Source organism: Podarcis vaucheri, assembly GCF_965113315.1.
Source record: "Podarcis vaucheri genome assembly, chromosome: 5".
In the NCBI taxonomy this organism is placed as follows: domain Eukaryota; kingdom Metazoa; phylum Chordata; class Lepidosauria; order Squamata; family Lacertidae; genus Podarcis; species Podarcis vaucheri.
In genome coordinates, this window is record NC_138763.1 from 37,234,597 (window position 1) to 37,249,379 (window position 14,783).

Genomic DNA, 14,783 nt, shown 5'->3' on the forward strand with positions numbered 1-14,783 from the left:
AAAAGCTGAAGAACATCTTCTGATCCAGTAGAGGCATTTGCTAAGTAAGATGAGAGGAGGTAATTTTCTCCAATTTCCCCACTTCCTGCTGCAATCCTATGGACCCCCTGAAAATTTGTTCCAGAGGGTTGTGGAACAATACAGAACAGCCTGGAAAGTGATGCAGGGGGCTACAGGGTTAATTGGGGTGTGTGTGAATGCCTCCCCACCTCTTCTGTTAGCAGATAACTCAAAATAATTTTAAAAACCCACTCTGCAATGTTAAGATTAGCATTAGCTTTCACTCATTAAGAATAACAGACTCACAACACAGGCCTACTATACAAGTTTACTCTGAAGTAATCCCCACTGTACTTGTAGGATTTCAGCTCAATAGATTTATCACATGAATCAGAGTAACAGAATAGTGTGCTGCAACACAAAAGGGTAGGCATGCCTCCTACAACTGGAGAAACAGAGATTTGACATTTATATCTGGCATGTGAGCTATATTTGATGTGGTGGGTCCCAAGTTCTGTACACTTGCATAAGACACCAAAACTCATACAAGAGCATTTATGCCAGGCATAGGCAAACTCTGGCCCTCCAGATGTTTAGGACTACAATTCCCATCATCCCTAGCTAACAGGACCAGTGGTCAGGGATGATGGGAATTGTAGTCCCAAACATCTGGAAGGCCGGAGTTTGCCTGTGCCTGATTTATGCCATCAGTCCAATCACTAACTTAAATTCTAGTCTCTCTTCTTTAATGAGAATTATCACACACAAATAAGGTTTCCCTACTCTGGTCGGAAGTCGTATATCAGTCCTTGCTCCAGCTTCTAAAAGAAATCTCACTGCATTTGGATCTGCAGCTTTAACAGCAAAGAAGAGGACATACATAGGGATTCTGCACATATTGGGATCTGCACCTCTCCTGAGCAGCAGCTTGATAGTAGCCAGTCTCTTTGCGTGTCTAAAAACCAGCAGAAAACAGAACCCCATTAATGGTTGAAAACTTTGATAAGTACAGTCTTGCTAAACCTGAAGGTGAGGGTGGTAGAACTGTAGCTGTTCTGCAAGTGATGCAAACAGCTACAAATATATCATTGCTGTAATCTATCCCAGGCTTGCATCATCTCCGGCCTTCTCTTACCATGCAAAATAGCCAGATTTCTATTTGGCTGAGGCTTTTAAAATGCTAATAAATGCAATAATGTGCACAGCATAACTGCCCTCCCGACAATGACAAACACTCCCTAAGTTGCATGTTTTTGTCACTAGATAATTGAAATATGCTTTGGCTACAGGGTGGATAAAAATCAATGCTTTTATTTAAATCGGATTTTTTAATTTTAAATTGGATTTTAAAAATAAAATGCTTTTGGAGGAAAAATCTTTCTGAAAATAGTTTTCTATTTAAGTTACATTATAGTCCAAATGCTATTCATCAGAAAATAAGGATTTAAGTTTTTCATGTGTGCTAAAACTCAATCTTAAAAGTTTTTTTAAAAAAAACAAACACCAACTGTTTAACCACATCAGTTAACAAACATGGATACATATGCTATAAAGTTATTGTTTTAGTTAAATAAATTCTTTAAATTGCTATTAAAGAAATGATTATTTTTCTCCTTCCAATTAAGTACAGCAGAAAAGTTGTCCAAAGAGTTAACTTATTAAACCTCACAATAATTTCATAATTATCTGTATTTCTAATAGTATAACCAAATCAGTAATTTTTGATATAATTGTAAAAACTACTCTGAAAATTTATTATTCCAAAAATGTAACCTTCATCTGGTTATAAATATTAATATTATACCAGCAAGAACGAGTCTTTCTGTAAAAAAATGATTTAAATCAAGTCTTACTGACTAGTGATTTTAATCGTGATTTAAACTGTGATTTAAATCAAATTGATTTAAATCAAATCCACCTGTTTGGCTATCCTATAAGTTCTGTGCACCCAGTGTTGTTTCTGCTAATGTTTCTTTTTTAATTCAACCCATAATTGGACTAATAAAAAACTGCAAACTCCAAACATAATCATTAGTCGCACTGCCTTCCAGTAAATAAGAAGGAAGCACAAGCGTTCCTTTCCCCTGTCTCCTGCTAATTTTGCTGTCAGAGGGAACACCTGAACTTCCTTCCCATTCACTGATGAGCAGAGAAGCTGGAGAAGGGGCCTCTACAAACATAGCAGCTTGCTTCAACATCTGCAGGTCTCTGGAATTCTGTGCAATACAGGACTGGAGGCTAATTATAGCTGCTTTTTTGTCCACTAAAAGGACAAGGGGGCCTAGATGTTGTTCTGGAACCCTTATCTGAGCCAGGTTCAAAAAGAAGACTAGATAACAGAGTTTGCATGGATGGATCCATTATTGCAAGACATTTTACATAAATCAGGAACATAAAACCTCATCAAAAGAACAGCTTGTGGGTTATTGGTGGCAATGCATATAAGAGCAGGGCACCTGGTGACCATCATTTACCAACAGGTGTTACTGAGCCCCGCCTAAAGGACTAGACCTGTCCTTCAGTGCAAGGGTGAAGGAAGGTGACGCGACACCCATGGCAGGCGTTGCTACATAGGGTGCATGTGTGGTGTCACTACATACGACGCATGCGGCGTACGTAGTGATGCCGCACATGCGCTGTATAGCGGTTTGCCAGTGGCGCCGCTCCAGCGCCATACGGGTGGTGCCGGGATCCTCTGCTTGCAGCTGGATCCTTCACATGTGAATGTGGTGGCACGATGGCGCCACCACGAGCCCCCGCGGGGTGACCCCCAGGACTGGGTCCCTCTGCCGCTGCTTCTCTGCTTCCAGATTTCTCTGCAGCGGCTGGCACTGAGTGAGGGAAGGCCGACAAGGAGCAAGCTGCGTGGCTCCGGAGCAATGTCCGCGTTCCCCAGTGGCAGCAGAGTGTCGTGGCCGTGCTCACCGCCTGGAGCGGCTCTTGCCACGGCTCTGGGCTGGGAGCCACTGCCAGGGCTGCAGATCCACCTGCGCTCCGTGGAGCAGATGCTGGTGCCGCTCGTGGAGCAGGTAGCAAGCTACTCGCGGTCGGTGGGTCTGTCCATTCTGCTGGGATCCCCTCTCCGTGCTTTCCTCCTCACCCCCCCCCATCCTGATTTTATACAAATGCAATCCGGAGCCGCTTTGAATTGGGGCTGCCTCCTCCAGGATGGGCTTTGTGCCAGTTTCTACTTTCGCCTGCTGCTTAGCTATCGCTTTCCCGGGTAGAGGTTTAAGGTGTTGGGGGTTTGGTGGTGGTGGTTTTTTGGAGGGAGGGTGTTTGCATAAAGCATGCTGAAGCCGCTGGGAGATGCATGCCTTGCCTACAAAAACCCTCCCAATTTGATTATCTCGCCGCCGCCAGCTTCACCCATTTTCCCTCCCAGCCAAGAAACTGCAAGAAGCGCGAGGAGCAAACCTTTTGGAATCCCAGCCCGGCCTTTCTTGTGTTTTGCTTTGTGTTTTCTGCTTTCCTGTGGCCCACTTTACACTGGGTAACAGATTGCAGCCTGGTCTATTGCTTTCATTTTATGGATCAATGATCTTGTTAGATAGTAAAATTCATGTTAAATTGCTGTTTTAGGGGTTGTTTTTAAAAGTCTGGAACGGATTAATCCATTTTGCATTACTTTCTATGGGAAAGTGTGCGTTGGTTTAAGAACGCTTTGGTTTAAGAACGGACTTCCGGAATGGATTAAGTTCGTAAACCAAGGAACCATTGTATGCCATCACTCAATACCAATGCAGCAAGCAAACTGCACCATTTCAGATCATTTTTCAGAGGTACCATATGATGCCTTCCAACCTTCCTTCAGATAAACTCTTCACTGCAAAATCACGGAAGGTATACACAGAAGCTATCCATACTGAGCAGAGCCCAACTGAGACCATCCTAGCGCCAATATTAGTGTGGTCATTGGCTTCAGCAGGCTGCCCTGTGTTCTTCTATAGTCACTTACTCTGTTATTGATGCTGCCATTCTTCCCAGAGTGCCTTCCTGCTGAACGAGCCCTTCGCAGTCAGCGAAGTATGGCACTTTTAACATGTGCTCACTAAGAGCAGCTGCACCGCGCTGCATGGCTTCTGCCGAAACCTGAATCTTGAAGTTGTAAATGCCACAATTCGTCTCAGAGCTCTTTTCTACAGCGCTGTTCTCCGATTCCTCAGATGACTTAGCATATGTGCCACGTTCTGACTTTTCGGCAGAGCTCGGCAGTGCTTCTGGTGATGCAGGGCTGGCAGAAGAGGATCCTTTCAATTCTGTACTCGGCTGAGATGGTTGAGAGGACTCCGACTGCGAAAATGGCATAGATCCTGGAGATATTTCTTCTTGCATTTCTTCCATCGCCTATATCAAGCAAAACAAAAACAAAAACAAAAAAAGCAGGGGGGGATATTATTTCCAAAACCAGATTGCTGCACCCCAACATAAAAAACTGCATTGTTAACATACACAGACAGACAGACAAATCCATACCATTAGGTTGTCAAAGAAAACAGCGAAAAAGTTGACGTATGTTACTCTTCTAAAGAATTTTACAGAAAGAATTTGTCAAATACACAACATATATCTTATTAGTTTCATTTATACATCAACTTTCTTCCATGAAATTCAAAGTAGTATACAAATGCTCCAGCTCTACTCAGAACTGTCTAACTTCAGCAAGTCTGCTGCATTACATGCCTTTGGACTATGTTTTAGAGTTTAGACTCACTTCATTATGAATGGCTACTTGTAAGGGACAAGTGGCAAGGACTGCTATTCAACTCTTTCACAGATACAAATGAGTTTGCTCCTATACACACAACAGACAGGAGGGGCAAAATGTCCAATAAGAGAGATTTCAAACCTTATTTTTTATCATTGTTAATAAATGTCAGGACTTCAAAATGTGTATTGGTTGTAGTTGAATCCTCTTCATGAGCAACCCTACATAGTACACATTACAATAGACTACTCTGAAGCACAATGCCATACAAGTTATCACATCATGACCCAACATCTTCTTTAAGATCACAACCCTGGAGCAATTCATTTCACTCCACCTCATCATCTCTGGACTGCAGTGCAAAGAAGGCTTCAGGCCGTTCTGCCTTGCAGCTTTGAGAGAGTAGTTAGGTTATTTCTAGTAAATGAAATTAATTTGGATCAACTATAAAAGAAGAAGAAACTATTAGGCATTTCACTGAACCGTATTTCAGACTTACAGATTTATGATGGACTGACCTCTCTTCGAGAGAAGTTCCTTTCAGCAATGTTGGGCTGAAATGATTCTTCTGGGAAATAATGAATAACACACATAGAAAGAGCTGATAATCCTTCATCACTACATTTATTCACATCAGCCCCATTATCAAGAAGAAGGTTGATGATGTCATCATGGTAATTCATCTGCACAAGAAAACTATTTAGGTTATTTTCATACAGAATTAATACAATTTTCAGAAGCCTACTTATTTTTACTTTGAAAAAATTGAGTTTGACATTGTGGGTTTGTTGGAGGTAAATATATACTACAGGTAAGGTTTCATATTCCCAAATTGGGGATTTTCCCTTAACTTTCTATTCAGATTCACAACTGCTACTCATAGCTATTACGGTACATTTAAAAAGAGGAATTATGTCACAGCATGGAAGACAAAATAAAACCAAGCCTATTTTGCCTTAACAGAGTATAACATAGTAAGATATGGAGTCTCACAGCAGCAGCAGCAAGGGCAGTATATCCATGTACATCTGCTATATCTGGGGGGGCCAGGTTGTGCATCAGAATCTCATCAACTCTATTAAAGTTTCCTTCGGCTGCCTTCTTAATCAGCTCTTCACCAGCAAGCTCTTTGGGACCTTTCTCTCCAAAGCCATTCCGGTAGCCTTCCAAAATGAAATTAACATCCCAGTCCACGTCCTTCTGGTAATGCCTAAAAATGAACAAACAAAAAATGAAAAAGCTAGATAGACCATTTAAGTATTTCTATTCTCATCAGTTCTGACCTTCCAAAAAACTATTTGAAGTGATGGGATGGACATTTTCCCTTTCCTCACCTGTGTATACATATCACTGGCCTAGCTTCTCACTGAGGTCATAAACCTGTATCTTGGCTGTACTACCTCAGACCGCAAATATATGTGCATGTGTGGTGAGGTATTGTAGGACCGAATGCTCTCCCTTACAAAAATATTCCCTCTGTATACAAAACTAGGTTGCTGTTGTGACTATTATTAGACAAGTAGGAGGGTTTTCAATTTAGCCTTCTCCCCAATATGACAGAAAACTATGTGGAGGGCTTTTTTTGTCTTATATGAAAAGCAATCAGTCATGTAAGCATCCATGTTTAGTCTGAAGTGGCATGTCCCCGGCACAGGCTAACCCTCCCTGCAGTAGCTAGGCTTCTGCTCCTCCCTTCTTGCAACAGCTCCTCAGGCAGTTTGATAAAGAGAAGCAGGGTCACACCACACAAAGACCATGAATTCCATGCAGAGGGCCTTCTCGGTAGTGACACCTGCCCAGTGGAAGACCCTCCCATCAGATGTCAAGGAAATAAACAACTATCTGACTTTTAGAAGACATCTGAAGGCAGCCCTGTATCAGGAAATTTTTAATGTCTGATGTTTTACCATTTTTATATGCACTGTAAGCCACCTAGAGTGGCTGGGAAAAGCCAGCCAGATGGGTGGGGTAAAAATAATAAAATTTGTTGTTGTTGTTGTTGTTCCAGTGATTTCCAACTTGCACATGTCTCTTTCCATGTCCCTCCTTTCAATCCCCCGCCCCCAAGGAAATGGTAAAAGGACTATTAGGGGATGGAAGAGAAAGGTTTGATAAAAGGGAGACCAGATTGGCTCAAGGCCACCCCAACCAACTCCCACACTCCTAAAAAACTAGTAGTGCCCAACAAGCAGTGCCACCAATAATAACAAGGGAAAGGAAATGAATGCAACAATGAATGTGCATGGACCTTTTGGCATGTGTTGGGGCTTCGTTGCAATTCAGCAACGATTGACATGACTACAGCAAAAGTGGTATAAATTTTAAAAAGTCACACAAGCTGAACTGCATCCAGTTGAAAAGAAGAAACAGCAGGAAGCAATGGGACTTCAGCAGCACCATCAAATGTATGGCTATCATCTAGTCTTTTTTTCACGTTACCACTTACCTATATCTATAGATGTGTTTCTGCATCCTGACCAAGAAAGGGGTTATATTGGTTATAGGCCATAGTTTTTCATAAGCCAACCGTTTCTTTTCCTTAAAATACTGGCAATCAAAGTCTTTCAGGAAGGTCTTAGTATGAGGAAGATTATCCGCATCAATTGAGTATATGTACAGGTTTTCAGGCAATGTGTAGCTATCATCATCTAAAAGAAGACGCTTGTAGTGGTAGAAAAATGGGTCCTTCTCCTCATTCAGATCCCAAAACGTATGTGTATCCTCTGAAATATACTCTCTGCTGGTCTCAGCATCAAAATAGACACTAAGTTCTGGGAAATCCGCAAGAGTGAAATATCCAGGTATTTCCGTACATAGTTTAATTATATGATTTCGATGCCACAATCCAATGTCTTGACTATCATCTGGATGGGTTTCAATTCCTGGTCCAAACCGCTCATCACCCTTGTAAAGCCCCTTTCGGCAGGAAAAAACGAGAACAGAATATGCAAGAGAGAACCACAAACAGAATTCACACAGTTTAATTCAACTTGCAATAATCTCACCAAAAACAATTAGCGGCATGATCCTGTCAAGTGCCTAAAAACATTCTTACCCATTCTTTTACCAGCAGGATTTAGATTACTCTTATTATTAGCACTGAATTTTTCTGAAAAGCAATGCTTGAAACAAAAAAGGTAGGATCCATGAAAAAGATGCAGAAATTAAGACTGTAGCTGATTTTACATCATCATTATTATTGCTTATTAAATTTGTATACTTCCCTTTGCCCGCAAGTTTCATGCAATCTTGTGTTATTTGATTTATTAGACATATACAGTGGTGCCCCGCAAGACGAATGCCTCGCAAGACGGAAAACTCGCTAGACGAAAGGGTTTTTCGGTTTTTGCGTTGCTTCGCTAGACGATTTTCCCTATGGGCTTGCTTCGCAAGACAAAAACGTCTTGCGAGTTTGTTCGCTTTTTTCCTAAAGCCGCTTGAAGAGGCGCAGTTGCAACGGACCGTGCTTCGCAAGACGAAAAACATCGCAAGACGAAAAGACTCGCGGAACGAATTAATTTCGTCTTGCGAGGCACCACTGTATTGCTTTATACTAAAAAATATTAAAGGGATTATATATATTATATAATAAGAGTATAGTAACAGTTATAAACACACACTTTAATCAGAATTCAAGCACCAGATTTTTTTAGTGAATTCCAAGAGCTGAAATTCTACATCCGCTCCTCTATCTAGGTACATCTGGCATAGACCCCTTAAGTATGCATGGGGGGGGGGGATCTCCTTAGTAAACTGCTTCAGAGCGCTTTTTGAAATATACTTTTCCATTTTAGTTTGCTTTTATACACAAAAGTTTGCAAAATCCACACCTTATCCAGCTGCTATTACCTGGTATCTATCACTTCCTTACACATTTTCTAAATTCTGTGCAAACTGATTACAGTTCTCTGCTACGACAGCAGCAAGAATACTCATCGCAAAGTATTGGAAGACACAAGATCTACCCACTCTGGAAGAATGGCAGATGAAAGTGATGGACTATATGACACTGGTGGAGATGACTGGCAGAATCCGTGATCAGGGGAAAGAGACGGCAGAAGAAGAATGGAAGAAATTTTAAATTTACCTTAGGGACTATTATAAACTTAATGAATGTTAAGATGTCAAGGTTTTTAGAATGAAAGGGTTACAGCGAGATAATAACAGATTTAACAAGAAATGCTAGTAAGACATACCTTTGACAGAATCATTAGAAGTTGCTGAAAAACTTTGGGCATTGGGATGCAGAAAGGGGAGGTATGGGGAAGTCTGAGGAACGAAGTTTATGAAAATTTGTTTATGAAATTATACATGTTTGTATGTCTTTCTATATGTTAGAACTGTCTTAAAAAATTTTGTAAAACTAATAAAAATATCTTTAAAAAAAACCAAACTGATTACAGTTCTCAGATAGAAGCAATATGTCATACGTTGCTTTTTTTGTGGCGCACAGGACACTAACTAGCTTTGAGATGCTTTCATTTTCTAATTCATTATCAAATTTGTACTAACTCTGAAACATTCAAACATAGAAGTTTTCTGCAATTACTTGAACTTCACATCATACCTATCAAACAGCACTATAATAATTAGAAATACTTTTTATTACCTGAAATTTTCTTCCATCATTAAATTCCATGACACCGTAGCCTTCTTTACGGCTAAGATAAAATGACCCTATAAATTTGGAGCCATCAGGCCAGAAGTAAACCCCTTTGCCATGACGGTGATCTTTATAAAACTGCCCCACATATCTCTGCAATAAAACAGAAAGAAAGTTAGGGGAGAGCAGGTGAAGTACGGTGGCCAGTTACAACCGACTGCAAGTATGTATCACAGCACTCTCATGAAGAATATTATGGAAAGAAATAAAAGAAGGATTTAACTAATATTTTCAATACAGTTTAGGCATGGTAGCATTCATTTCCAAGTCAGGGAGGATTATTCCACTTGGCTTCATCCTGAGGAAATGACTGCACAGAAACATATTGAGAATTGCAACATTTAATAAAAATGGAATATATGGAGGATAAAAGTTCAAACAAAGTTAGTATCACTGTTCAATCCAGGATTTACAGTCTTGGAAAATTTCATTAGTATCAGATTTATTAGGGTGAATTACTTTCATTTCAAATCAGAAAAACTGGGTAAGAGTATACACTCAACTATGACAGAGATATACTTATTAAATTTTGCCGTAGCAAGCATTACTGAGTGTAAACAAGGAAGTCATAGTGATCTACTTAACAAAAGGAATAAACAGAACACATGACATTTTATTTGAAAGCAGCAGACCTGAACTATTTACTAATCTACACATTTGTGACTATACGAAGACCGCAACTTGCACACATTTAACTTGTGCGTATTCAGCTTTACACGTATGGCTAAATAAATAAATAAATAAATAAATAGGAAGGGGGCAGAAAGGAGGTAGGGTTCCAGGAAAAATGACTTTGGAACTGGCATCTGCCACTGATCCCAGTGGGTTTTGACAATACACAATTTTGGCTGTAGGCATGATCCCTGGAACGTAACCCCCGTGTAAGATGTGGACCTACTGTATTCCATAGCTATACTCTTGTGGTTGCAAGTAGCAGCAAGAACAAACCACTGTAGCAGCTAAGTCATCTGGAAGCCAGGAGAATGACTTGTATTTTTTAAAAAATAACTATCTTCCACTTGTGCTTTCTGTGCTGCCTTGTGACAGTACATACAGTATTTTAATTAAACAAACATGAATTACTCACAAAAATGATAACTGCATCTAAATACATTAGAAAGGGTCTGGAAACCAAGCCTTATGAGGAACAGTAGAGGGAACTGGGTATGTTTAGCCTGGAAAAGAGGAGACTGAGAAGAAATTATAACCATCTTCAAACTGTGCATAGCTTGGCATTAGATGCTGGTCGAACTATGTATCTTATTTATTCAACATTTACCGTTTAGACTTGAAACTAACACGACTAAGCCTGCTTCCAATAGTACATTTTGCGAACCACAGTTAAAATGTTAGACTATAGACTGCAGTTGCACCTAATATCAAGTTTTAGTAATAAACAAGACATTAAGATTTTATTAAAGCTGTTATTTCCTATGGAAAAGAAGTCACACTGCCTTTCAAGGTGCATGCATGTTTTAGGCTGCAATCCTAACCTTGTCTATTTAGAAATAAATCCTATTGATTCCAATGAGGCTTACATCCAGGAAAACAGAATAAGGCTTGCATAAACTAATGGGATTTACATCTACGTAAACATGCCTATATCATGCTATTAAACAAACATTAAACAGATAGGATTCCAATATAAAAACTTACCTTGGCTAGTTTTGTTTATTATCGTCATTATATATAAGAATAGCAACGTTTTTAGATGCAAGAACATACATTGCAACATTTTAATATTAAGCCGGTTTACCTCACCATTGTCCCACGCAAATTCTCCATACCCAAGTTTTAGATCCAATGCAAATTCTCCTCTATAGCGAGAACCATCAGGCCACTCTTGTACACCAACTTTAGTTTCAAACTTGTTGTTGTTCATGTCTTCTTCGCAATATAAATATTGCGGTTCGCTTTCTTCCTCATAATCTTCAGCCTCTTCTTCCTCCTCCTCTTCTTCCTCTTCTTCATCACCATCATAATCAAGTGCAGATTCTGGCTCAAGCTCAGTTTCATCTTCCACTTCAACATCCCTTGACATGCCACGTCTTCTCTTTTTTTTTGGTTTCACTCTGAAATCATTATTAGAAAGAGTCGCCAATGTTAAATTACCAAACTGAGGACACTGCTCTGGTTCGCTAGAAGCGGCTTCGTCATGCTGGCCACATGACCCGGAAGCTGTATGCCGGCTCCTTCGGCCAATAAAGTGAGATGAGCGCCGCAACCCCAGAGTCGGTCACGACTGGACCTAATGGTTAGGGGTGCCTTTACCTTTACATATCTACGAGAATGTTTAATACAAACAGCCATACCCCAGCAACCAAATGAAAAGAGCCAGCACTTAATGCAGAATCTAGTGACTATATCTAGATGCCTGACTCTATAGAAAGATCATGTCTGCCCTTTGCCACCCATCAAACTCAAGTGGTACATAAGAGAGTTCACCCCACAGAAGAAAATTCCCCATACCGATACCACCTTCACTATTTCATGGCACTTAAATCACGTAAAATATGTCAAGTATTTCCCATACAGAGAAACAAACACAAACATTCTCCGCCCCACACCCCATCTATCTGCAATATGTTCCCCTAAAGAGATTGGCCGGGGCTGCCAGAGAAACCTGTTAATTACGATAGACAGATAAATCAATGTGCTTGTATATGGCACACCACACTCCAGTGATTTTGGTTTTACCTGTCACAAGATTTTTTAAAAGTTTACAGTACATTAAGCATCACACTTCAAGCCTCAGGGGTAGTTCTGAATAAAACTTTTCAGTACCCCTTGCACAGGTGCATTCTTCATCTGCCATAGGCAACATTAGTATGCTCCTGATTCTGACTCTAAACAAACACTGAGGACACATTTTATGCACTGTGGGAAGCAACCATCGTAAATCAATGTACTTTATGGCACCCACCAAGCTGCTAGCTTTAAATACTCGCTCAGTTGGTAGAGCATGAGACTCTTAATCTCAGGGTTGTGGGTTTGAGCCCCACATTAATTATTCATTATTATTACTATTATTTTATTTATACCTCGCCCATCAGGCTGAGTTTCCCCAGCCACTCTTGATTCCTGCATTGCAGGGGATTAACTAGAATCTAGATGATCCTTGTGGTTACTTCCAACTCTAGAATTCTTTGATTCTATGTAAACACAGATATGGCCAAATGGTACACACAGTGCTTTTTTCTGGGGGGGGGGATGCAGGGGTACGCACACCCCTAAACATTTTTGAATCTTTGTACTTTTGTCAATTTACTGTATTTATTTTTCCTGATCTGAACTATAAAATGGTGATTTTCTTGAGTCAAAATGAAAGTACCCCTAAACATTTTTTTAGGGGGAAAAAGCATTGGGAACCTATATGCCCTTTGCTCCTGTCCATCCACATTACGTTTTTATGTGGTATTCTCTCCCAACAGTAAGCTCATGTTTGGTTTTCCTAAAGTGGTTAACGAAAGCTAAAAGCAATAACTTGCGTCATTTTTAAATGCTTACAATTAAAAGCAAAACAATAAAAACACACCAAGGTAGGAGAGAAGAAGAAACCCTCACAAATTCCACCACTTTTCACCCATCTATATGCGCCCACCCACCACGTGCCAGAATGGCCGCGTGTCCTTTTATGCCTTCGCACACGCAGCCCCGCTCCACCGTTCACACGTAACTTTCCCCACGCGTGCACACCTGCAGCCACGCGGGGGGGGGGGGATTGTGACGCGCCTGGGCTTCCGCCAGAGGTCTCCCGAGGACAAGAAACCTCTTTGCCCCCCACCCCAACCCACCCACCCACCCTCCAAGCAAGCAGAAGTCCCGGCTATGAGAAGCCCCCGAAGGCGGCCAGGGCACCCACCCAGGAGCCGCAGCGGCGCCCCCGGCAGCCTCCATTCGGCCTGGACGCCCAGAGAGAGGAGGCTCTAGCTCTGGCTTAACCCGCCGGATCCGCAGAAGAGCCGAGGGCGCAACGTAATAGACCACCCGGTGGCCGGTGAGCGGCTGCCCCTCAACGGAAAAGGCGACGCGCGTCTGGTCCGCTACGCAGGTGCCGACCGACTCCCGCCAACCCCTCTCTCCCGTTTGGGCAGCGCCGCCTCCCTGTTCCCATAGAAACCGAGGCGAGGGGGTTGGCGCAGGCGCAAGTGCGGCCTCCTTGGGCCCAACTGCCGCGGGGCTTTTGGTCCCTGAGGACGGTGACTTTCCTGCCCAGGTGTTGAATTGTCACGTGACGTCCCTGCCCTCTCACCAGCACCACCCCACGTCAATTCGCCCTGTTTCCTTTCCCTGGAGGAAAGCCTTCTTTGGTACTATATTCCTATATCCCCTGTTTCTGACAATAGTGAGCAAAAGAAGAATAAAAATATTTATTCTATGCAATGAAGGATGGCAGGCACGTGTGTGCCTCTTCGTTGCTTTCACCGCTCTTTGGTGATCAGGTGTCACCTTTAGCAAATTAGAAAATTTAGCACCTTTAGCAAATTTAGAAAATTAATCTACATTCAGTCACGCTTGTTGGTTCACAATGGTATGTAATGCCTGAAATTTGAAAATATTGGGTGCATCTTTTTCTTTTATGCAGCAGCAATAACAAAGATGCCCAGTCGGAACAAAATTAAAAAATTCCTTCCAGTAGCACCTTAGAGACCAATTAAGTTTGTCATTGGTATGAGCTTTCATGTGTATGCACACTTCTTCAGATACCCAGTGCTCCCCCCCCTAAAAAAATAAATAAATGTTTAGGGGTACTCTCATTTTGACTCAAGAAAATCACCATTTTATAGTTCAAATCAGGGAAAATAAATACAGTAAATGGGCAAAAGACTGTCATCGGCGGTAGCAACGGAAGTGACTATTCAGCATACTAGAGAAGAAACTAAAAAATTTTAAATTTGTAGTTTCTTCTCCCATTAGGTTCACAAAATGTTTAGGGGTATACAAACCCCTGTGTCCCCCAAGAAGAAAGCACTGAAGATGTCTACTAATAGAGAACTCATTCTCTGAATCCTTGGCATAAAAAGCCCAAGTCAAATGGATATGGCCCCTTTAGATAGTTGATCCTTGATGTAAGGAGTTCCTGCTTGCCATCATTTGTAACTGCTTGATAACCTAAGAAGAGCCATACTCTAGATCAGGCCAAAGGCCAGTCTAGTCCAGCCTTGTGTTCTCACAACGGCCAGCCAGATGCTGTTGAGAAGTCCACATGCAGGACTGAGTAATGTAATGGCAAGCTCGCCACTTGTGATTTCCAAGCAACTGGTATTCAGATATATTGCCTGTGATGCTGGCTATCATCATATTGCATTTGAGCCTTGTCATGTTATTGTTACTCTCTAATAGGCTGTGTGAGCTACCTTGCCAGGCGGTTTCTGTACTGTGACATACATCTATAGGCAAGTCATCCTGTCT

At 41.4% G+C, this 14,783-nt stretch overlaps 1 protein-coding gene across 7 annotated transcripts in view; it reads right to left on the reverse strand.

Moving 5' to 3' along the window:
- ANKMY1 (ankyrin repeat and MYND domain containing 1) overlaps positions 1-14,783 on the reverse strand; it is a 38,159-nt gene that overhangs the window by 19,357 nt on the left and 4,019 nt on the right. For 4 of the 7 annotated variants that reach the window (XM_082221726.1, XM_082221725.1, XM_082221729.1 and 1 more), the window contains 7 exons: positions 11,128-11,443; positions 9,318-9,464; positions 7,155-7,624; positions 5,702-5,918; positions 5,227-5,391; positions 3,959-4,347; positions 784-955 (listed from right to left, as the gene is read on the reverse strand). In XM_082221726.1, coding sequence (XP_082077852.1) covers positions 784-955; positions 3,959-4,347; positions 5,227-5,391; positions 5,702-5,918; positions 7,155-7,624; positions 9,318-9,464; positions 11,128-11,443 — 1,876 coding nt within the window. Of the gene's footprint in view, positions 1-783; positions 956-3,958; positions 4,348-5,226; positions 5,392-5,701; positions 5,919-7,154; positions 7,625-9,317; positions 9,465-10,458; positions 10,562-11,127; positions 11,444-13,233; positions 13,354-14,783 lie in introns of those variants that run through there. The other 3 variants (XM_082221728.1, XM_082221730.1, XM_082221731.1) reach the window with 3 other exon arrangements.